At 47.8% G+C, this 24976-nt stretch overlaps 2 gene segments (V, D, J or C); both read right to left on the bottom strand.

Moving 5' to 3' along the window:
- Nucleotides 1-24976, bottom strand: part of LOC146869204 (immunoglobulin heavy constant mu-like) — a 484927-nt gene that overhangs the window by 349164 nt on the left and 110787 nt on the right.
- LOC146869202 (Ig mu chain C region membrane-bound form-like) overlaps nucleotides 15599-24976 on the bottom strand; it is a 772999-nt gene continuing 763621 nt past the window's right edge. Inside the window, 1 exon segment of the C gene segment in view lies at nucleotides 15599-16047. Within this exon segment, the coding sequence occupies nucleotides 16039-16047 (9 nt within the window).

Genomic DNA, 24976 nt, shown 5'->3' with positions numbered 1-24976 from the left:
GGTGCGCGCGCAAACGCTTTACACATCGCCTCAGGGATAAGCCTGTCTGCTCGTGCCAAGCTACCAAGGGGGTGAGCAGGGGTTATCTTTGGCGTGTAACTTCCTTGCCCTGACTAGAGTGGTGGTTTCTGCCTGGCTTTGGCGCAAGCCTCAGCCAACCAGAAATCCCATTTCTAACAGACACGTACAGGGGTGGGGGTAGGACTCGAACGTACTGGGGTGTGGGTACACGGTGGTACGACACGTACAGGGGTGGGGGTAGGACTCGAACGTACTGGGGTGTGGGTACACGGTGGTACGACACGTACAGGGGTGGGGGTAGGACTCGAACGTACTGGGGTGTGGGTACACGGTGGTACGACACGTACAGGGGTGGGGGTACGACTCGAACGTACTGGGGTGTACATAGACGGTGGTGTAGGTACACGATGGTACGACACGTACAGGGGTGGGGGTACGACTCGACCGTACTGGGGTGTGGGTACACGATGGTACGACACGTACAGGGGTGGGGGTAGGACTCGACCGTACTGGGGTGTGGGTACACGATGGTACGACACGTACAGGGGTGGGGGTAGGACTCGAACGTACTGGGGTGTGGGTACACGGTGGTACGACACGTACAGGGGTGGGGGTAGGACTCGAACGTACTGGGGTGTACATACACGGGTGGGGTTCGACACATACAGGGGTGGGGGTAGGACTCGAACGTACTGGGGTGTACATACACGGGTGGGGGTTCGACACGTACAGGGGTGGGGGTAGGACTCGAACGTACTGGGGTGTGGGTACACGGTGGTACGACACGTACAGGGGTGGGGGTAGGACTCGAACGTACTGGGGTGTGGGTACACGATGGTACGACACGTACAGGGGTGTGGGTAGGACTCGAACGTACTGGGGTGTACATACACGGGTGGGGGTTCGACACGTACAGGGGTGGGGGTAGGACTCGAACGTACTGGGGTGTGGGTACACGGTGGTACGAGCCGTACAGGGGTGGGGTTACGACTCGAACGTACTGGGGTGTACATAGACGGTGGTGTAGGTACACGATGGTACGACACGTACAGGGGTGGGGGTACGACTCGACCGTACTGGGGTGTGGGTACACGATGGTACGACACGTACAGGGGTGGGGGTACGACTCGAACATACTGGGGTGTACATAGACGGTGGTGTAGGTACACGATGGTACGACACGTACAGGGGTGGGGGTAGGACTCGACCGTACTGGGGTTTGGGTACACAATGGTACGACACGTACAGGGGTGGGGGTAGGACTCGACCGTACTGGGGTGTGGGTACACGATGGTACGACACGTACAGGGGTGGGGGTAGGACTCGAACGTACTGGGGTGTGGGTACACGGTGGTACGACACGTACAGGGGTGGGGGTAGGACTCGAACGTACTGGGGTGTACATACACGGGTGGGGGTTCGACACGTACAGGGGTGTGGGTAGGACTCGAACGTACTGGGGTGTGGGTACACGGTGGTACGACACGTACAGGGGTGGGGGTAGGACTCGAACGTACTGGGGTGTGGGTACACGGTGGTACGACACGTACAGGGGTGGGGGTACGACTCGAACGTACTGGGGTGTACATAGACGGTGGTGTAGGTACACGATGGTACGACACGTACAGGGGTGGGGGTACGACTCGACCGTACTGGGGTGTGGGTACACGATGGTACGACACGTACAGGGGTGGGGGTAGGACTCGACCGTACTGGGGTGTGGGTACACGATGGTACGACACGTACAGGGGTGGGGGTAGGACTCGACCGTACTGGGGTGTGGGTACACGATGGTACGACACGTACAGGGGTGGGGGTAGGACTCGACCGTACTGGGGTGTGGGTACACGATGGTACGACACGTACAGGGGTGGGGGTAGGACTCGAACGTACTGGGGTATGGGTACACGGTGGTACGCCACGTACAGGGGTGGGGGTAGGACTCGAACGTACTGGGGTGTGGGTACACGGTGGTACGACACGTACAGGGGTGGGGGTACGACTCGAACGTACTGGGGTGTACATAGACGGTGGTGTAGGTACACGATGGTACGACACGTACAGGGGTGGGGGTACGACTCGACCGTACTGGGGTGTGGGTACACGATGGTACGACACGTACAGGGGTGTGGGTAGGACTCGAACGTACTGGGGTGTACATACACGGGTGGGGGTTCGACACGTACAGGGGTGGTGGTAGGACTCGAACGTACTGGGGTGTGGGTACACGGTGGTACAACACGTACAGGGGTGGGGGTACGACTCGAACGTACTGGGGTGTACCTAGACGGGTGGGGGTGTACATACACGGGGGTACGTGTCGGACGTACGGGGGCTGGGGGGAGTGTTGGGCGCGTATGCGGGCACATGTCTCCATGGTTGCTATAGGAGTTCGGTGCGGACGGTGTTTTTTCCATACGGTTGTAACCTCGGACGCACGGGATGGAACGTGATTCCTCGGTCGGACTTGACTTTTCACGTTTGTACGGTAAATCGTCCGAGGACGTGTTGGACACATTTTCCGATCCGAGGACGTGTGGGGAATGATTCCCAATGCGGTTCGTATGGACTTTTTACCATGCGAATCGTGATTGCCAGTTCGTACGGCACTTGTACGATTCGTACGGTAAAAAGACCGGATACGAGTCGCACGGGGTAATTTTTTACCGGATCGTAATCGGCACCTAAATGTGTTTAATTAAAGATTATGGATATATCGTTTATCTGATTAGGAAATGCAACCAAAGAGCAGGATGTGATATTCATTAAAGGACCAAACTACCTAACTGCGTTACCTGTCATGTGACATAAAAAAAGTCCCCAATGTTCAATACTTGAAATTCAGATCTCTACTTAGGTTTAATGAATTCCCAATTTAAACACACTTCTGATTGTGAAATACGAATAGTCTAACATATGATATATTTTTAGGTCTATATAATTGAGAAGGTGGAAGAGGGTAACTTCAAAAACTGAAAGATGTATAAGTCTTCTTTTCAAATTGAACCTTTTCAGCGAAGTGGAAAGAGTTTGCTCTATCTTGTGATTCTTTTTTTTGTTAAGTTCAAATGATTTTATTGAGAAAGAATTTTTGGTGACCAATACAATATACAGTACAAGTTGTACAACATCATAATCCAAGCTCCATACATAGAGAGTAGAAGAATTGGGTGAGTTATACAAAGAGGAAACAACGAAGGCATATCAAAAAAGACATAGATATATGTTAAATATTAGAGCGAAACTAATGGAATCATTTGGGGATTCAAGGAGGTTTGGAATCCTCCTGTTGTGAGGGACGAGGTTGGGAATGATGCTGAGCACTGATATCGAAAAATATCGTGACAGGCGACCATAGATCAGCACGTTTAGAGGCCATGTAAGGTGGGTAAACAAAAGCAGTATCTAGTCTGTGATTATGACATATAGAGTACCACCAGGCCCTATATGTGATTTTCGAAAAATCTTTCCAGTTGGCAGTAAGTTGTTGAAATGCGATTGCTAATAACAAATCAATAATCTTGACATTAAGTGAAACATCATTCCAGATGGAGGAGAGGCTATCCAAGAAAATGTGTACAAAAGAAAAGGAAAAATTTGTGTTATATATTAAATTGATTTGAGACCATACTTTTTTCCAAAAGCTATGTACATATGAACATGTGAATAACATATGAAACAAATCAGCGTTAGGGGAAGAGCAAGTCCAACATGTATCCGTGCTAGATGGGAAACGTTTATATAAAATAGCAGGTGTAAATAAAAGTCTATTGTAAACAAAAAATAGTGTTTGAGTTATATTTGCTGCCCTGGAAGCTGTACGCAGTTTGGTCCATCTATGCTCCCAAAGAGTTAATGACCAGCAAGTGGTGAAGTCACGCTCCCATGCCTCTTCAATTTTTGTCTTCTGTCTAACGGTGGCTGTGTCTTGCAAATATTTATAAATAGTAGAAGCCTTGGGTGTGGTTGCTAACAAGGCATGGAGTTTAGAAGGGGAATCAGAGGTATTGGGGGTTGTGGGCAGAGTAGAGAAATGGGAAAAGGCCTCCAATACAGTGTGTTTGAGTAAGGCATATGTAGGGTTCAAAACAAATTGGCACATTAAATAGCTGTCTAAGCGTCGGAAAAGATATAAATTGTGATTCTGAAAATAATTGGTGTATCCAAACCAAACCTCTTGTTCTCCAAGCCCTCCAATAAAAAGGTTTACCATGTACCAGCAATTTTTTATTATGCCAAATTGTTGAATTAAGAAAAGAATCCCTGGAATCGTGAATAGATTGAGGGAATGAAGCAAGTAATTTTGAAGTGTGTTTTATTACAGGAGTTGAAATGGATTGTGGTTTGCGTGAGAAAGAGAGATATTCACGAAATGCGTAAGGAGATAAAAAAGAGCGCTCCGTTGAGGTCCAGAGAGGAGAGTCATCTGTAGAATCAAGCAACCAAAGAGACGCTTGGCGCAAAAAGAATGCTTTCTGATAGGCCTGAAAATCTGGGAAATTAACTCCTCCTTCTGATTTAGGGCGGATTCATTTTAGCAAAGACATACGGGTTTTTTTTATTGCACCACAAAAAGGAGGATAAAGTGGAGTTAATTTGTTTAAATAACTTGCTTGTGATTGGGACTGGAATATTCGAAATGGTATTTAAAACTATGGGTGATAGCATCATTTTGATTGTATCCCAACGGCCCCACCATGACAGATACAAAGGGTGCCATTTAGAAGTCAATTCCGAAATCTTTTGGAGACATTTATTCATACATAAAGTTACTGTCTCTGATATTGAGGATGTAAAATGTAGGCCTAGATATTTAATGCTCTTTGGACTCCATTTAAATCGGGATGAGAGAAAATCTGATCTGAAAGTATACTTTGCTAAGGGCAGTATCTCACATTTATCATTATTTAATTTATAGTCAGAAATGAGAGAATAGGATTTTATCTCCTCTAAAAAAGCGGGAATAGATTCTTCAGGTTTGGATATAAAGAGTAAAATATCATCAGCATATGCTGCAAGTTTGAGGTGAGCATTTGATGCGTGAAACCCATAAATACTAGGGTTCTGACGTTATTTGGACAAGAATGGTTCCAATGCCAAATTAAAAAGAAAAGGAGAAAGAGGGCAACCTTGGCGCACCCCTCTACGTAAATTAAAAAAAGGGGAGATTAAACCATTTGCACAAACTGCTGCATAAGGGTTAGAATAAAGAAGAGACACCAAATGTATGAAATTGGGGCCAAATCCAAGCCATGTAAGAGCATAAAATAAATATTTCCATTCAACCCTGTCAAAAGCTTTTTCAGCGTCCAACGCTATTGCCGCTAAGGAATGATTAAGATGTGATGATTTGGATAAAACATCAAAAAAGAGCTGTGTATTATCCGTGATAACCCGCCCTTTAACAAAACCAGATTATTCTTTCCCCAATAGGTCTGGTAATTAGGAATCCAAGCGTATGGCTAAGGCTTTGGAAAGAATTTTATAGTCGATATTAACCAGTGAAATAGGTCTATAATTTTTACAGTGCTTGGAATCTTTACCTTCCTTAGGGATAAGACATATGTGCGCTTCTGAAAAGGAACCAGAGGAACTATTTGATGAAGAGGAAAAGCTTATAAGTGAGTGCAATTTGGGTATTAAAAACTTAGAAAAATGTGTATAAAATTCAACAGTAAAACCATCCGGGCCGGGTGCTTTGTCCTTTTTAAGGTTTTGAAGAGCATGGAGAAGTTCTTGCTGGGAGAGATCAGATTCTAATTGAGATAAATCTGGAGGTGCCTGCGGAGGTTTCTGGATATCAGAGAAGAATTGCTCTAATGAGTGATCCGTGGGCTGGGTTTCTGAAGAGTATAAGGATTCGTAAAAAAGGGAAAATTCATTCAAAATTTCAACATCTTTAAACTTTAAGACGGAGTGCACATCAAAAACAGAATCTATATTTAACTTATTTTGATGGACCTTTAGGTAATTGGCTAAAATTTTCCTTTGTAGCGACCGTGCAACCCGAACCCCTGGACACCGCATCACTTTGCAGAAGCATCAGCTTTCCAACAGCTCCTGCAGCTGAGCTTTGGGTTACTTGTAGCCCTGTCCCCAAGCAACATTTGCACCAAAGATTGCCTGCCTGCACTCCACGAGTGTTCCGTGAGCTGGCTCTTTGTGTTTTCTCTTGAGGTCCCTTCACAATCCCTGGTCCATTGACGTGGGTCTCTGTGAAGGCAATTATAACTTTAATTGGGCTTACCTGGTTGCTCCAGACGTGTCCTGACTCTCCATTTCTTGGGGAGTCCTGAAAACCTTGCTGGTCCGCACCGAAGCATCTTTTCTCTTTCTGCTTGGGTTGCTGTTGCCAAGGCTTCTTGGGTCCAATCCGGGCGCCAACACCACAGCACTCGACATCCTTTATGGGTCAGTTCGAATCCAGCTCCTGGTCATAGTCGACGCCTCCTGGTCCTCGTGGCTGCAGAGTCAAGCTTCACCTCTTCGCACCTGAAACACCTGACATCGGTGGGCATTCGTCTATCGTGCCCCTGGTCACTGGCAAGTGACCCAGACTCTGTCCCCTCTACTTTCAGGTTCTTCTGATCTTCGATCCTGGCTTGGATCACACCTGACACTTTTCTCCTTCCCGGCAGCAGCACTTTGCAGCAGATCACCATTGAAATCAACGACGATTCCCAACACCATTTGACACCTATGCACCCGGCTTCCCTGGGTGAGGTAACTCGAGTACTCCGGTGCTCCCGTGGGTGCTGGCACTAGAACCCCCTAAGTCTAAAGAGGTTTGCTCAAAGTCCTCTCCTAAGTGTCCTTAACTTCTAAAATTCCAACCACGACTTTCCCATAGAATAGTGCGGGGCTCGTGGCTGTGTTCTCACACTGCATGCGTCCCCCGTGGGTCTCCTGTGTCACTACCTTGGGTGGTTCCTTGGGGTCCCAGCGATTCTACGTGCCCTAGGCACTGTGTCTAGTCAAGTCGTGGTTCTCATACCACTTTCTTAATATATGGTTTGGTTCGCCCCTAGGGCCCATTGTATATTGTGCTATTTACTGTCGTTTTAGAACTGTATAATTGTGTATCTTGGACTCTAATCTCATAAAGAGATTAGTAGTGAGTGTTTAGAAATAAAAATATATATTTTATATATCTTGTGTGGTTCTCCTTTCATTTACTAATTCAAGAGGTTATAATATGGTAAAACAAGCTGCTTTACACTCCTTCAAGACTTAGCCTGAAGGCTGCTCTCCATAGCGACCACTAGGATAGCTTTCAATAAAGGTTGTCTTTAAACCTATCATCAATAAGGGTTGTCTGGACTGGTGCGAGGTGCCCACTATAACTAGTGAACAGCATATGCCAGGCCAACTTCTCACAAACAGCAAGCAGCATAAATTATTTGGTGAATGTAGACATCATATTGAAAATAAAGCTCATCCTCCTAAAAGCAAACCATTGTGCATGCACCACAATTGCTAAATTGAAGTATGATCTAAATAAGCAATTTATTGCACTATAAGAATTGTCAGGAATTATTTATCAAAAAAAGCATTTTTTGTCTGAAAAAGTATCCTAAAAAAATACACAAATATACGACTTGACATAGTACATTTATATGTAGTTCACAAGTACTTAAAGTAAACAGTTGTTCAACATGGGAATTATAGTGCTTTCAGCATGGAAATCCTCCTTTAAAAATGGTGTCCATGTTTTTTATTTCTAATGGTGGTAGATGCTGTTTGCGGACCCACACACTGCTGCTGTCTTGTGTTTTCTATTTGCAGACGTACTAACCCTCCAACAGTCTGCTCTCTTCTTGCGTCTGTCCTTGCCATTTCAAATGACATGGGTCCTTAACAACTGAGCAACTTTTTAATCTTGTATTGTGGAGTTTACGGACACATTGGCAAACAGCTTGAGCTATCTATCCAGACTTTCTGTACCAGACTGACTATTTTAAGGATTCCAGGAGCGAACTAAGCACATTTTAATCAAAAATAAAATGTGAGTATTCCATCGGAATCATTTGACCATTAGGTGAAACTGTACATCTTTAACGCAGTCTAATATTGAGATCTATGCTAGAGATATGGCATTTTTGTCATAAGTAAGTCAAACGCCTCTCGAAACCTGCCAATCCTACTGGCTTTCCATCCATTGACCTGGAGCCTGACACTTTAAGATTGCCCCACACATTTCTGAAAAGGTCCAGTTCGTGAGCTTTTTCTGTGTATGTTTTCTTGGTAGCCACTGGCCCTTCCGCCGAGTCTGTCCTTTGTGTCGATGATTCTGGTTCCTGCCCTAGCCATCTTCCAGCTACAATGCTATATTTATAGACACCATTGCATCGACTGTTGTCCCGCATGTGAGTTAAAAGGTTTTTTCAGTCACTGGTACCTTGTCTCACATCTGAATGTTTTTCGCAATGTGCGCAAAACAATGCAGAATAATTCACAAGTTGCCACTCAAAGGCAGATGGGCACACAACTGAAAGGTCAAAAGGCAGCACCCATTTTTACTTCAATTCAAAAATTGTCTAGGCAATGAAACATGTGCTGACTTAAGCAATGGACAAATTGAACTTAGTCTACCAGCAATATGGAAAGGGCCTAACTGGAAAGGTGATTTACCAACAAATATTACCCTTAAAGAGAGAGCTTCCAAATTAACAGCAGCTTCCGTCCTTAAGGTCGGAATGGCCACGTCCTCCCACCTTCTGGACATTATTTTCAGGTTAAGGCAGGAACTGAGCATCAGCTAAATGTGCAGGCGCCTGGCAGCCTCAGCTGAACTGTGCCGGGCTGGAGATGTGACGTCTGCTCCTGTGGGCGTAATCTCCTCAGATCGGCAAGGAGCCTTGAGCGCCCCCTCCCCTCCCCCCATGACAAGGGGGCGTGTCAGCGATAACCTCACATGTGGGCACTTTGGTTTTAAACCCTGAAGTGCCCGAGGCCGAGTGTCTATCACTGACACCTCATCTCAGAGTGGGGTGCGGTCAGCAGCTCTCGCTGACCCGTTCTCACTCTGCGACGGGTGACGGACTGCCTATCACTGACACCTCATCTCAGAGTGGGGTGCGGTCAGCAGCTCTCGCTGACCCGTTCTCACTCTGCGACGAGTGACGGGCTGCCTATCACTGACACCTCATCTCAGAGTGGGGTGCGGTCAGCAGCTCTCGCTGACCCGTTCTCACTCTGCGACGAGTGACGGGCTGCCTATCACTGACACCTCATCTCAGAGTGGGGTGCGGTCAGCAGCTCTCGCTGACCCGTTCTCACTCTGCGACGAGTGACGGGCTGCCTATCACTGACACCTCATCTCAGAGTGGGGTGCGGTCAGCAGCTCTCGCTGACCCGTTCTCACTCTGCGACGAGTGACGGGCTGCCTATCACTGACACCTCATCTCAGAGTGGGGTGCGGTCAGCAGCTCTCACTGACCCGTTCTCACTCTGCGACGAGTGACGGGCTGCCTATCACTTACACCTCATCTCAGAGTGGGGTGCGGTCAGCAGCGCTCGCTGACCCGTTCTCACTCTGCGGCGAGTGACGCGCTGCCTATCACTGACACCTCATCTCAGAGTGGGGTGCGGTCAGCAGAGCTCGCTGACCCGTTCTCACTCTGCGACGATTGACGGACTGCCTATCACTGACACCTCATCTCAGAGTGGGGTGCGGTCAGCAGCTCTCGCTGACCCGTTCTCACTCTGCGGCGAGTGACGCACTGCCTATCACTGACACCTCATCTCAGAGTGGGGTGCGGTCAGCAGCTCTCGCTGACCCGTTCTCACTCTGCGACGAGTGACGGGCTGCCTATCACTGACACCTCATCTCAGAGTGGGGTGCGGTCAGCAGCTCTCACTGACCCGTTCTCACTCTGCGACGAGTGACGGACTGCCTATCACTGACACCTCATCTCAGAGTGGGGTGCGGTCAGCAGCTCTCGCTGACCCGTTCTCACTCTGCGACGGGTGACGGACTGCCTATCACTGACACCTCATCTCAGAGTGGGGTGCGGTCAGCAGCGCTCGCTGACCCGTTCTCACTCTGCGACGAGTGACGGACTGCCTATCACTGACACCTCATCTCAGAGTGGGGTGCGGTCAGCAGCGCTCGCTGACCCGTTCTCACTCTGCGACGAGTGACGCACTGCCTATCACTGACACCTCATCTCAGAGTGGGGTGCGGTCAGCAGCGCTCGCTGACCCGTTCTCACTCTGCGGCGAGTGACGGACTGCCTATCACTGACACCTCATCTCAGAGTGGGGTGCGGTCAGCAGCGCTCGCTGACCCGTTCTCACTCTGCGGCGAGCGACGCACTGCCTATCACTGACACCTCATCTCAGAGTGGGGTGCGGTCAGCAGCTCTCACTGACCCGTTCTCACTCTGCGACGAGTGACGGACTGCCTATCACTGACACCTCATCTCAGAGTGGGGTGCGGTCAGCAGCGCTCGCTGACCCGTTCTCACTCTGCGGCGAGCGACGCACTGCCTATCACTGACACCTCATCTCAGAGTGGGGTGCGGTCAGCAGCTCTCGCTGACCCGTTCTCACTCTGCGACGAGTGACGGGCTGCCTATCACTGACACCTCATCTCAGAGAGTGGGGTGCGGTCAGCAGCTCTCGCTGACCCGTTCTCACTCTGCGGCGAGCGACGCACTGTCTATCACTGACACCTCATCTCAGAGTGGGGTGCGGTCAGCAGCGCTCGCTGACCCGTTCTCACTCTGCGGCGAGCGACGCACTGCCTATCACTGACACCTCATCTCAGAGTGGGGTGCGGTCAGCAGCTCTCACTGACCCGTTCTCACTCTGCGACGGGTGACGGGCTGCCTATCACTGACACCTCATCTCAGAGTGGGGTGCGGTCAGCAGCTCTCACTGACCCGTTCTCACTCTGCGACGAGTGACGCACTGCCTATCACTGACACCTCATCTCAGAGTGGGGTGCGGTCAGCAGCTCTCACTGACCCGTTCTCACTCTGCGACGAGTGACGGACTGCCTATCACTGACACCTCATCTCAGAGTGGGGTGCGGTCAGCAGCTCTCGCTGACCCGTTCTCACTCTGCGACGAGTGACGGACTGCCTATCACTGACACCTCATCTCAGAGTGGGGTGCGGTCAGCAGCTCTCGCTGACCCGTTCTCACTCTGCGACGAGTGACGGGCTGCCTATCACTGACACCTCATCTCAGAGTGGGGTGCGGTCAGCAGCGCTCGCTGACCCGTTCTCACTCTGCGACGAGTGACGGACTGCCTATCACTGACACCTCATCTCAGAGTGGGGTGCGGTCAGCAGCGCTCGCTGACCCGTTCTCACTCTGCGACGAGTGATGCACTGCCTATCACTGACACCTCATCTCAGAGTGGGGTGCGGTCAGCAGCTCTCGCTGACCCGTTCTCACTCTGCGACGAGTGACGGACTGCCTATCACTGACACCTCATCTCAGAGTGGGGTGCGGTCAGCAGCGCTCACTGACCCGTTCTCACTCTGCGGCGAGTGACGCACTGCCTATCACTGACACCTCATCTCAGAGTGGGGTGCGGTCAGCAGCTCTCGCTGACCCGTTCTCACTCTGCGACGGGTGACGGGCTGCCTATCACTGACACCTCATCTCAGAGTGGGGTGCGGTCAGCAGCTCTCGCTGACCCGTTCTCACTCTGCGGCGAGTGACGGACTGCCTATCACTGACACCTCATCTCAGAGTGGGGTGCGGTCAGCAGCTCTCGCTGACCCGTTCTCACTCTGCGACGAGTGACGGACTGCCTATCACTGACACCTCATCTCAGAGTGGGGTGCGGTCAGCAGCTCTCACTGACCCGTTCTCACTCTGCGGCGAGTGACGGACTGCCTATCACTGACACCTCATCTCAGAGTGGGGTGCGGTCAGCAGCTCTCGCTGACCCGTTCTCACTCTGCGACGAGTGACGGGCTGCCTATCACTGACACCTCATCTCAGAGTGGGGTGCGGTCAGCAGCTCTCACTGACCCGTTCTCACTCTGCGACGAGTGACGGACTGCCTATCACTGACACCTCATCTCAGAGTGGGGTGCGGTCAGCAGCGCTCGCTGACCCGTTCTCACTCTGCGACGAGTGACGCACTGCCTATCACTGACACCTCATCTCAGAGTGGGGTGCGGTCAGCAGCTCTCGCTGACCCGTTCTCACTCTGCGACGAGTGACGGACTGCCTATCACTGACACCTCATCTCAGAGTGGGGTGCGGTCAGCAGCTCTCGCTGACCCGTTCTCACTCTGCGGCGAGTGACGCACTGCCTATCACTGACACCTCATCTCAGAGTGGGGTGCGGTCAGCAGCTCTCGCTGACCCGTTCTCACTCTGCGGCGAGTGACGGGCTGCCTATCACTGACACCTCATCTCAGAGTGGGGTGCGGTCAGCAGCTCTCGCTGACCCGTTCTCACTCTGCGACGAGTGACGGACTGCCTATCACTGACACCTCATCTCAGAGTGGGGTGCGGTCAGCAGCTCTCGCTGACCCGTTCTCACTCTGCGGCGAGTGACGGGCTGCCTATCACTGACACCTCATCTCAGAGTGGGGTGCGGTCAGCAGCTCTCACTGACCCGTTCTCACTCTGCGACGAGTGACGCGCTGCCTATCACTGACACCTCATCTCAGAGTGGGGTGCGGTCAGCAGCGCTCGCTGACCCGTTCTCACTCTGCGACGGGTGACGCACTGCCTATCACTGACACCTCATCTCAGAGTGGGGTGCGGTCAGCAGCTCTCGCTGACCCGTTCTCACTCTGCGGCGAGTGACGCACTGCCTATCACTGACACCTCATCTCAGAGTGGGGTGCGGTCAGCAGCGCTCACTGACCCGTTCTCACTCTGCGGCGAGTGACGGACTGCCTATCACTGACACCTCATCTCAGAGTGGGGTGCGGTCAGCAGCGCTCGCTGACCCGTTCTCACTCTGCGGCGAGTGACGGACTGCCTATCACTGACACCTCATCTCAGAGTGGGGTGCGGTCAGCAGCGCTCGCTGACCCGTTCTCACTCTGCGACGAGTGACGGACTGCCTATCACTGACACCTCATCTCAGAGTGGGGTGCGGTCAGCAGCGCTCACTGACCCGTTCTCACTCTGCGGCGAGTGACGCACTGCCTATCACTGACACCTCATCTCAGAGTGGGGTGCGGTCAGCAGCGCTCGCTGACCCGTTCTCACTCTGCGACGAGTGACGGACTGCCTATCACTGACACCTCATCTCAGAGTGGGGTGCGGTCAGCAGCGCTCGCTGACCCGTTCTCACTCTGCGACGAGTGACGCACTGCCTATCACTGACACCTCATCTCAGAGTGGAGTGCGGTCAGCAGCGCTCGCTGACCCGTTCTCACTCTGCGGCGAGTGACGCACTGCCTATCACTGACACCTCATCTCAGAGTGGGGTGCGGTCAGCAGCGCTCGCTGACCCGTTCTCACTCTGCGACGAGTGACGGGCTGCCTATCACTGACACCTCATCTCAGAGTGGGGTGCGGTCAGCAGCTCTCGCTGACCCGTTCTCACTCTGCGGCGAGTGACGGACTGCCTATCACTGACACCTCATCTCAGAGTGGGGTGCGGTCAGCAGCGCTCGCTGACCCGTTCTCACTCTGCGACGAGTGACGGACTGCCTATCACTGACACCTCATCTCAGAGTGGGGTGCGGTCAGCAGCGCTCACTGACCCGTTCTCACTCTGCGGCGAGTGACGCACTGCCTATCACTGACACCTCATCTCAGAGTGGGGTGCGGTCAGCAGCTCTCGCTGACCCGTTCTCACTCTGCGGCGAGTGACGCGCTGCCTATCACTGACACCTCATCTCAGAGTGGGGTGCGGTCAGCAGCGCTCGCTGACCCGTTCTCACTCTGCGACGAGTGACGGACTGCCTATCACTGACACCTCATCTCAGAGTGGGGTGCGGTCAGCAGCGCTCGCTGACCCGTTCTCACTCTGCGACGAGTGACGCACTGCCTATCACTGACACCTCATCTCAGAGTGGGGTGCGGTCAGCAGCGCTCGCTGACCCGTTCTCACTCTGCGGCGAGTGACGGACTGCCTATCACTGACACCTCATCTCAGAGTGGGGTGCGGTCAGCAGCTCTCACTGACCCGTTCTCACTCTGCGACGAGCGACGCACTGCCTATCACTGACACCTCATCTCAGAGTGGGGTGCGGTCAGCAGCTCTCGCTGACCCGTTCTCACTCTGCGGCGAGCGACGGACTGCCTATCACTGACACCTCATCTCAGAGTGGGGTGCGGTCAGCAGCGCTCGCTGACCCGTTCACACTCTGCGACGAGTGACGCGCTGCACTGATGATCCCTTGATGCCCTAATTACCAGCTGCCACTGACAACTACTTTTGCCTTCTTTGCCAAACTCCTGTCTGAATGTAAGGGAGTAAAAACAGGTGTTTTGCGAGTCAATGGCATGCTGTGGGATTTTGCATACTTTCTATGTGTCGAATTGGATTGTTTCAGTGTGTGTGCTTCCGGGCCAATGTGAGCTTTCTGATTGGTTGTATGAACGTCGTTTTTGTGTGTGGAATACTGGTCATGGGCTGCAGCAGTGCCAGCCTCCTCAAAAAAGAAAGAGGAAATGATATATTGTCAGAGCAATTAAAATGTCTCCAGGTAACATATTATTGTGGGATTGACTGGCCCCGTCAGAGCCAAGGATCTGCTTCTATGCGCCAGCAGTATGTAAAGTGTATTCATTTAACCGAGGCAGCCATTGATTTTCAGACAGTGCGCCCAAGACACAGTTAGCAGAGGTCGCCTCTTTCTATTTCTGAGCTGTGCTGGAAAATCTATTGCTACAAAGCAGTGTTTGCAGATACAACTGGGCGAGTCCACTTAGCAATAAAATGGGCCTGTCCTGCAACGACCTTCCAAAGAAATTGCTGTTTTGTTTATTCTGATGTAATTGAAAATTGCTTAGAAACTATAGCTGCCACAACACAAAAGGGTTAATACATGTTGAGCATGTTTTTCCTTCTACATCGAAAAGCAACAACTTCTCAGCTTTCATTTCTCTCCTTCTACGCCGGATATTTATTTGAAACAAAACTTGGTTGTCCACAGTATCAAAAATGTAAAACAAGGATTGACAATTCCAGGAAGTCTAGCTTTAATATGCTAACACGGGCAATCTGAGGCGCTCACAAATGCACATGCGTGCATGCAAGCACATTTATGCCAGTCCTGTTGGCTTTGTTAATGCATTATTATAATTCCCCATCACACCTATTTAATTTGCGGCGATCGTTAACCTGTTCAGCATGTAGGATTACAACGACAACACAAATGGTATGTGTAAGAACAGAGTGCAGGCCTTCTGACCGCATGTATGTAAAGGCATGGCTAGTTGGGTTTATTACGGTCGAACTCAATCTTTCTACTTAGTGAAGCTTCAACTTATGAAAATGGAGGTCTTTGCGGCTGTTCCAGTCCATGTGCTCCACAGACCCAGCGGGACCCGTTCAAGTAAGACCTGACTGCGAACAAATGTCATGTGTTCAACAACACAATCCATACATCAACTGCAATGAGATGAACACGTCAAAGACACATTCACGTTAACAATGTTTGTTTTTATTTGAATACAACATACTAAAAGGCACCGACATACCAGGTTTTGTGAATGCGAGGCTTATAAATAGCAAAGTTGTTTGATGGCGGCCTTTTGCATCCAGAAACCCTTTCTGCACAAATATGGGTTTGTCACGTTCAACGCGGTGCTTTTTTATACAAAACTAGTGACACGTCAGCTGTTGGCCCCAAAGTAACACACGAAAGAGGAAGAATGTTCTGGAAAACTCAAGCCCACCAAGGGGTGAGATGGGACAGAACTGTAGAGGGTCCAGTCATTGTGAGCACTATGTTAAAAGGAATGTTATTTACACAAGAGTTCGCTCCTGTCAGGGTTTAGTCCATTCTGGCGTCATCATCTGTCAGCAAAACACGTCTTGAGCACAGGCGGCTATAATTGGAGGGCGTTCGATTCCTGCAATTATTTCACCTAGAATTGATCAGAAAAAACATGTGTTTACCACTTCGGTGCAGAACCGTTTCCATTTTACATCTCTGTATTCACCCCTCCCAATTGTCAGTACAAGCATGGGCAATGCCAATAGGCTTGGCTTCTGAAGGAATGTCACCGATGGGTTCATGCACTCACTGTGTCATCATATGTGTACTCTATCACTCATCTCTGTACACCTGCAATCATTCATCAATTCACTGACTCACTCAGCACTCACCCTCTGACACAACTTCAATGAAACACACACAAACTGAAAAACAAAAGATACATGAAATGAAAACAAGGAGACAAAAGAAAAACATGCAACAGTTTAATCACAACAGGCACATCCTTGCAACAACACAACTAAACACAGCTGCGGGTGTCGGTCCTGTGAAGATACTGTAAATAGTCTATCATTGTTTTCAAGTTCAAGCATGACCCTCACATTTAGAACAAGTTGGCGATCTTGAAATGGTAAAACAACGATACATTATGGACAACATGGTTCCATAATGGACTCCTGATTTAGGGGAAGTGGTCACGTGGGATGCAGCGCACTGCTGATGAAATGAGCGACAAGCAAGGGACCCATTACAACTTCCTGAGGAGTTGTACCATTAAAATAAAAAGACAAGAAGCAAAGAAATAAAAGGGAAACTATAAAAGTAGAAAGTTTAAAACTATAGAACTGTCCAACCAGCTGTGACACTGAAACACACTCATTTTCAGGGGAATGTCCCTACCTGATTAGAAAATGCCGTCACTCACAAGGCACAACAGCCCATTACTGATGCCGAATGAACCATGAACCCATGCAATGTGATGTCATAGATGGAAGCAGAGTGCAAAGGGCATGCAGATGGGAAAAAAAGAAATACTCCCTCTCAAAAAGGCGTAACAAGAATCATCACAGTAAAATTCAACTCCCATGGTTTGTCAGAGTGGGCGACCAACACCAAAACCCTTGACTAATTGGGTAATCTGTGAGATTAAACGTACCCACATAGGTTTCTGCAGCCTGTAAAATAATGTGATAAAAATCCACTATTAAAGGCCTACTGGCTTTACCATATACTTTTCACATTTTAAATAAACCAAGCTTACTGCCTTTGTAATGAATTGTCATAATACACAGGCCAGACCTATGCCACCAGGAATACAGCCATGAAATTGCAAATGTATATAAAAGTGCAGTTGTCAAATCAAAATAACGTTTCTCCTAACAGAGTTTAGCAAAGATTACCAGAGTGCAAATCTCCTTCTATAATCATGGTATGTCAGAAGACGTACAACACCAGAACAATTGCCTACTAAGGTAATCTATGAGATGCCATGTAGAGTAAAACCTAAATACATATTTGTAGGCTTTAATTCAGATTAATAACAATCCACCTTTAACCCCTTCGACGCGCTTGACGGAACGGTTCCGTCATGCACGTCGGTTGGGCTGTGCTTATGACGGAACCGTTCCATCATGGCCCCGCCCGCGCACGGAATCTTCAGCGTGGCGTGGAAATCCGCGCCGCGCTGAAGGGGTTAAATGCTTTTTGGCTATAACATATGCTTTTCACAATCAATATATGTCAGGCCTACTACCTTTATCATAATCTTTCATAATTAACAGGTCAGGCCTATAGCCATGATCATTGATTGGCTTGTCACCATAACCAACTCAGTCCTGCTGCATCAAGTATAAACTTTTCCACAAACCAAAAGTTGCAATGAAAGCGGTCTTTTTAGTAGAAGGACACACATCTCGCCCAATGAAATCCTGTACTCAAAGGGAACCAACATATAGGTGGAGCCTAGCCTCTCTTTCAGTAGGACTATGAAAGACCTTTTTTGCTGGTCACATAAGGGCAGGTGACAGTTGCACTGTCGGGCCACACTTAACAATCCATGAAGCTTAGTGTAGCCCTGGGCTCTCAAACATAAAACTACACTCTGAAGCCTAAAGTTAATGACTGCTCTCCTCCCAGACAGAGAAAAACACCATAACTTATCTACGACATTTTGATAGCATATTACACTGGCATGTGTGTGCCCTGACAGTTCAAGCTCAGGCAGCTGGATAAATAAACACAATGATCACAGCTGTGGAGAAGGCAAGACTTTTTGGGGTGAAAGCACGCAAATTCTGCCTAATAAAACATGTGCACCTGTCTACAAACACGTGGGTGGAGCAAAAGCCCCTCTCCAAGTAGTTCTTCTTAAATCCTTTTTTAGGTTGATCACATAATGTCTAGTGACAGCTGTACTGTCAACCCAGAACTAACAAGCATTGGCAATGCCAATTGGTCTCGCCATATTGATTATGTTAGTCGTTTATTTTATATTATAAATAATTAATGTAATTTCTTGGTGTGACATGTAAAAGTAGTGTGTAATAGAATCCATGTGATGACTTTGTTTAAAAATTGTTTTATTATCACAGCAAACATTTGTAAGCATAAAAACAGTAAGTAATACATTATATTTAAGTAGTTATTGTTACTTTATATAACTTTTATTGCTTTTTGTAATTTTAGACTTATATACAATAGGAAAAATAGTTTTTTTTCATGACCAAGGTGTAGCATACATGTTTTTAAACTTGTAAGTAAATGAAAGAGGTATTCAGTTTGTAGTGGTGGCTCCTTGTGAAAGTGCTGCTTGTCCGTGGGGCATGGCAGTAGAGGTGCAGGGTGTGGGGGTAGTAAACTGGCATTAAGCCGTACGGAGCGCGGTGAATAATTATCGAACACAATTTTATTATGCGTGTTGCATTGCAGTGCGTGCAATTAAAGTAGTTTTATTTAAGTATTTATTAAGTGAACTCCCTTTGTTTTAATACCAGAGTTTACTACTCCTCACCCTGCCCCTTCCCTGCCCTGCCTATTGGCCTGCAGTAGTCCCACGAGGAGTTCTACTGGCAGTTTATAAGGAAGGGTCTGATAAGGTTAACGTTATGTGTGGAGACCCCGTAATAACAGAAGCAAGTATTGTTCTGAGCTATTTATGTTAAACATTTTTGTAAGAAGATCTGAAACAGTGCATTATTTATTTTTTGAGTGTTACATTTTTTGTTTGGCATAGCAGCATGTAAACTGTGTAAATCAATGTTGTATTGGTATAGTTTTATATAAAGGTTATGAACTTTCTATAAAGTTACAATTTTCTAAAGCATTTTTTTGCGCAGCCTGGGACTTTTAGCCATACTGCATATGGCGCTGATACTTTGCATCAATTGAAAAATCTTAGAATTTCAAGTTGCTCAAATGGATGTAATTTGTAATATACAGGACTCAACCACTGAAGGATAAAACGCCGACATTGACCTGCCGAGGCTCTTGTTATAAATGGGTACATAGTGCCATGAGTCAGTAGCGGTCCGTGGAGGGAGTTCGGTGGGGCAGTAAGGCAGGGCGGGGAAATCTAAACACCAGAATATGGATGAACGGAGGTAAGTACACATTTAAATAAATAAAACTAAACCTGCAAGTCAGTTACAGAGACGTTAATACCTTAACCAGTGGGGTGGGGTGGCAAACACAGTTGGAGGAGAGGCTTCTTCGGGTTACTCGATATCTTTGTTTTCCAACCTTTCCTATTGGACATGTTCTGGTTTCTAACTCTTCTTATTGGTTCTCTATGTATGTTTTAGGTGTGTTCTTGGTTAATGTATATGTCACCTATGTACTATATAAGATTGTGCACCACGGAGTGAAGTGGCAGTCTCCTGAGAACCTACCTTGTGAACTTCTGGGATAACTGTGCTAGCTGCAGCTAATAAATCTGATCTTTTACGCCTGACAGAGATGCCGTGTCTCTGTAAGCTAAGCAGGAGAACCCAGGAGATATTAGGCGTACCCTGCGCCGCCAGGCCCATAAGGTTCTGGTTCTTCAACTGGTGCCCAACGTGGGGCGGCTTCAGTGGTAGTGGTTCTGCCTGAAGGTCGTGAGGAACACCGCAAGAAAATTCTGGAGGAATCGCGAACCACGTCAAGCGACCCCTGTATTTCGAAGTGGTCCAAAGGTCTTTTGCAGCGTGGTTACTCCTTCCTGACGGCTACTGACGACTGCTTCCCTGACTGCCGCCCTGCCTTGGCCCTTCCTTGGTGATGTATGGTAAGGCGAGACGATAGACGGGCCTCTGTCGGTGTAAGAAGACATCCTTAGTTAAGTATTTGGTGGGTCGCTCCCACAACTTTGGTTCTTTGTTTTTGTCCTTAGGTCCTTAGATTCGACTATTGCAATAGCCGAAGCCGAGGGGTAAGTGCATTTGTGCTGCGTAAATTGAAATTTACCCCCTTGAAGTTTGTGACCAGTCCGGTGAAATCACGAGATGCCTGGTCTGACTAAGTTTGGCAAGCTTTGTTGCTTTGGTTGTAATAGGGATTCCCGGCTTGAGGACTCTTGTCCGAATCCTTCGGTTGGAACTCCCACTTATGAGCTCTATTCAAAACATGGTGTTGGCCCCATTGCCTTTAACGAAGCATGGACCCGATACATGAAGAAAGATGGTGTTTTAAAAAGGCCAGAAAATGGTAGTTTCGAGCCTGATGTGCTAGATAATTTAGAAGCAGTTTTATTTAAAAGAAAAGCCCGTCCGGCAATGTTTGACTCTTTTCGCCTTTGGCATAAGGAAGCCAAACAGAGAGAAATTAAGCAAGCAAAACGAGATAGGAAAGCACAGGGCATGACGATTATACAGGCTGCCCAGCAATTTAAAGATGATGAAGTTAATGATGCGATGGAAATTTCAGAGAGACAGCATCGTATGGCGATAGATAAATGCTATCCGGTGTTGCCTGTTTCCCCTTCCAATGATAAGAAAGACTTAGAAGAAGATCCCCTGATGTCTCACTTTTTAAGATTGCCTCCGCCCTGTGCACAAGGTGCTAATGCATCCCCATTATTACAGCCTGCTCAGCCGCCAGCAGTACCTCCGCCTGCTCCGGCTCTTCCGCATTTGCCCCTTCCAGTATTACCGCCTCTACCAGCTTTGCCTTCGATTTCTTTGCCCTTATCTCCTGAACTTCGATCTCCTTTGCCTTCTGCTCCTCCTGCAATTACTGGTTCTCCTTCAATTAGTTCGCCTAACACCTTGTCCCCTATCCTCATGTCTAATTCTCCGTCTATGCATAAGCGACTCACAGATACCGTCTCTGGTATTCTATCTCCTGTCTTTGAAGCTTTAAATGTGTCTCCGGCTTTTGCTCGAAGACAATCTCGCAGTCAGTTCCCAGCTGCTGAAGAACGAGAATGGTTGGACTCTCTCGCACGTAAATGGATCGAGAGGGTTCCCCAGTATAGTGTGCCCGATATTATGTCTACCTTTTCACAATGGAATGCGCCTACGCAGAGATATGTTTTTAATGTTATGTGTAATACTCTCGTTAAAGAATGGGAGGATATGAATTTAAGTCCAGTTCCACAGGGTCTGTTAGATGTTCAGGCTGACTTCGATAAAGGACTAATTGTGGGTTCCAAGGTTGAGAATGCTGTAAGGACACTTATTACCTTTAGAACCTTATTGTCCTCTCAGACTTTCCTTGACTCCGACCCTTCGGTTAGGCTGACACTGAAGAATTATCCTATGAGAGAGGTTCCTCCAGTGTGGAAGGAAGAAGTTGCAGCTCAAGGTAATAATCCAGCTATTCCTGCTCACTTCCAACGTATATGGGTACATGTCCCCTGTAAGAGATCTGAAGTTTTAGCACTTAAACAGACTTTACCGGATCCTCGTAAAAACCCCGCGGGTTAATATAAAGAATTGTCACAGACTGTTGATGCTTGCATCATGAACCTAGCTGATATCGATATGTTGATGGGAAATGTAGTCCCACAAGCATTATGGGCTAAGATCCATAGAGAGGATCACGCTCAAGAATTGGGTGGTGATTGGGCTGCTATAATTGCCGCAGATACAGCTCAAGTAGGTGGTGCGAAGCCTGAAGCTTTGATCTCGGAACTCCCCGGTAGGATTATTACATTAATAAAAACGATGATGCCTGCCTTGAGAGTTAACTGGGATTAACTGGCTGCATGCAAACAAAAGAAAGATGAGAGTGTCTTCGATTTCTTCACTCGTTTTGAGGAGACATTTATTGATCACAGTGGCCAAGATATGGCTACAGAAGGTGGACAGCGATTATTTGTGGACAAATTTGTATTTAATTTGTTTCCTGAGCTGTCACATAAGTTGAAAGATTCTGAAAGTTCATGGGCTGTTTCTTCTTCTGCCCAGATATTGGCTACTGCTCAATATTATGAAAATAGAGATAAAGAAGAAAAAGAAAAGCAAGAGGAAAAAGACGAAAGAATTAAAAACGAAGGTTCTCTTGCAACAAGCTTATCCTCCTCGTTATGCTCAGCCCCAGTTTCAACAGCCTCCGCAGTTTCAGAGGGTGTATCAAAAGCCTGAGCCATATATTCTGCGACCTTTGTTAGGACCTAATCAATGTGCCTATGGTGGGGAGGAAGGTCATTTTAAGAATAGTTGTCCGGTTTTATTGCAGCGCAATGGAGCACTATCTGCTCCACGAGGTCGTGGTGGCCTCCAGTCAGCAAACAGAGGTAGAGGTCGAGGTGTGTTGACTCAAGAACAGCGTTCCCTTCCTCCTCCAAATTCCGCAAATTACTTTGATCAGCAAAATGTTAGGTCTACACAGTACTACAACGAAGGCCATTATATTGAAGGCGAGAATGAAAGTCTTCATGCTAACTAGGACAGCCATGGACAAAGTAAGGGAGTTATGTCGATTCCAGTAGATCAGAATGGACCTTATGTTAATGTCACTACAATGGGTGTTTCAGAGCCATTTCTTTTGGATACTGGTGTGATGAGAAGTTCTATCATTCATTCTAAACTCCCTGGGGCACCTTTGTGTGGCTTAACGAATGTATCTGTAGGATTTTCTGGCGCCCCAGTTCGTAATCCGGTTTCTTGCCCTTTGCCTATTTCAATTGGCCCTTATGATTTGGAAGCTCCACTTCTTTTGACAAATGGTTGCGGTGAGAAGCTGTTGGGCTTGGACTTATTAAAAAGAATGTATGCTACGATATGTTGTTCTCCTTCTGGTGTACATCTTACTTTAGGACAGAAACTGACTTCTACAATGTATTTGTCCAAAGACCAGTTTCCACCTGAATTGCTTTCTCTTCCTGCAACGCTTTGGGCTACGGGTCCGAACGATGTTGGTTGTCTTGAGATCCCACCTTATGTTGTTACTCTCAAGCCTAATGCTGAATTGCCACGTATTCCACAATATAGAATCTCCACTGAAGATGAAAAAGCACTTTTGGAAATCATTCATGATTTGATTCAGAAGGGTGTGGTTGAAGAAACGAGAGGAAACATATGCAATAGTCCTATTATTCCTGTTCTTAAACGCACTGATCCTTCTCAGCCTCCTGTTTATCGTTTTGTAATTGATCTTCGGGAGGTAAACAAAATTGTTGTACCACAATTCCCTGTTGTCCCAGATATCACTGCCCTGTTGACTATGATACCTCCCATAGCGACTTGGTTTTCTGTTATCGATCTAAAGAATGCCTTCTTTAGTATTCCCATTGCAGAAGAGAGTAGGGATATTTTTGGCTTCTCACTTGGAGGCCGAAGCTTCCGGTTCAAGCATGCACCTCAAGGGTATTGTGAGAGTCCCTCCATTTACAGTCAAGCTTTAAAATGTCATCTTGATACTTTTCATTTGCCGTCTGGTGCTGCTCTTATCCAGTACATGGACGATTTATTAGTCGCTGCTGATTCAGAAGATATTTGCAAGAATGTGACTGTTGCATTATTACGTCACTTGTTTGATCTGAATCATAAGGTTTTACCTTCCAAACTACAATATGTTCGTCGAGAGGTTACCTATTTGGGTCATCTCCTATCAAAGGAGGGACGGCGATTAACCCCAGAACGAATTCAAGCAATTGCGCAAATGTCTGTGCCATCCACACAAAGAGAGGTACGTGCCTTTCTGGGCATTACTTCTTATTGTAGGCAGTGGATTCCGAACTTTTCTTTGTTGGCCAAACCCTTGTTGGCACTCACTTCGAAAGATACACCTCAGCCCCTTCCGTGGACTGACGAATGTCAGAGGAATTTTTCTGAATTGTGTGCTGCTCTGTGCTCTGCTCCTGTATTGGGTACTCCCGATTACAGTAAGCCTTTTACGCTCTATGTCCATGAGAGAGAGGGTTGTGCATTATCAGTTTTAACGCAGCGTTTTGGAGACAAACAGCGACCATGTGCCTATTTTTCGGCTACGTTAGATCCAGTAGCTAAAGCATTGCCTAGTTGTCTTAAAGCGACAGCAGCAGCAGCAATTTCTATTCGACAGTCTGCTGGAGTGGTGTTAGATAACACTCTTATTGTTATGGTGCCACATGCAGTGGATACCTTACTAAACAGGACGAAAACGCAGCATCTTACGAGTGCTCGTTTATCTGGATATGAACTGACGCTCTTGGCTAGTCACGTGCACATCAAACGGTGTAACACTTTAAATCCAGCTACTTTGTTGCCTCTTCCAGAAAATAAAGATATTCAAAAACAACATGATTGTTTCCTCCGTACTGAGGAAGAGACAAAAGGAAGGATTGACCTGAAAGATACGCCGCTAGAAAATCCGGATGGAATTCTATGGGTGGATGGTTCTTGTTTCAAGCTTCCTAATGGAGATACAACTTCAGCCTATGCCATTACTACTTTACATAAAATCGTAGAAACAGCACGTATCAGACACAATTCAGCTCAAGCAGCAGAACTGATAGCTTTGACGAGAGCATGTGTGTTGTCCAAGGGAAAAAGAGTAAATGTGTATACTGACAGCCAGTATGCATTTGGTGTGGCGTTCAATTTTGGGCGTCTGTGGAAAGAAAGGGGATTCCTTACTTCGCATGGCACTAAGATACAACATGGTCAGTTGGTGACTGA

This window comes from Triturus cristatus, chromosome 1_1 (assembly GCF_964204655.1).
Source record: "Triturus cristatus chromosome 1_1, aTriCri1.1, whole genome shotgun sequence".
In the NCBI taxonomy this organism is placed as follows: domain Eukaryota; kingdom Metazoa; phylum Chordata; class Amphibia; order Caudata; family Salamandridae; genus Triturus; species Triturus cristatus.
The sequence above is the reverse complement of the archived record's forward strand: the minus strand, read 5'-3'. Positions and strand labels throughout refer to the sequence as shown.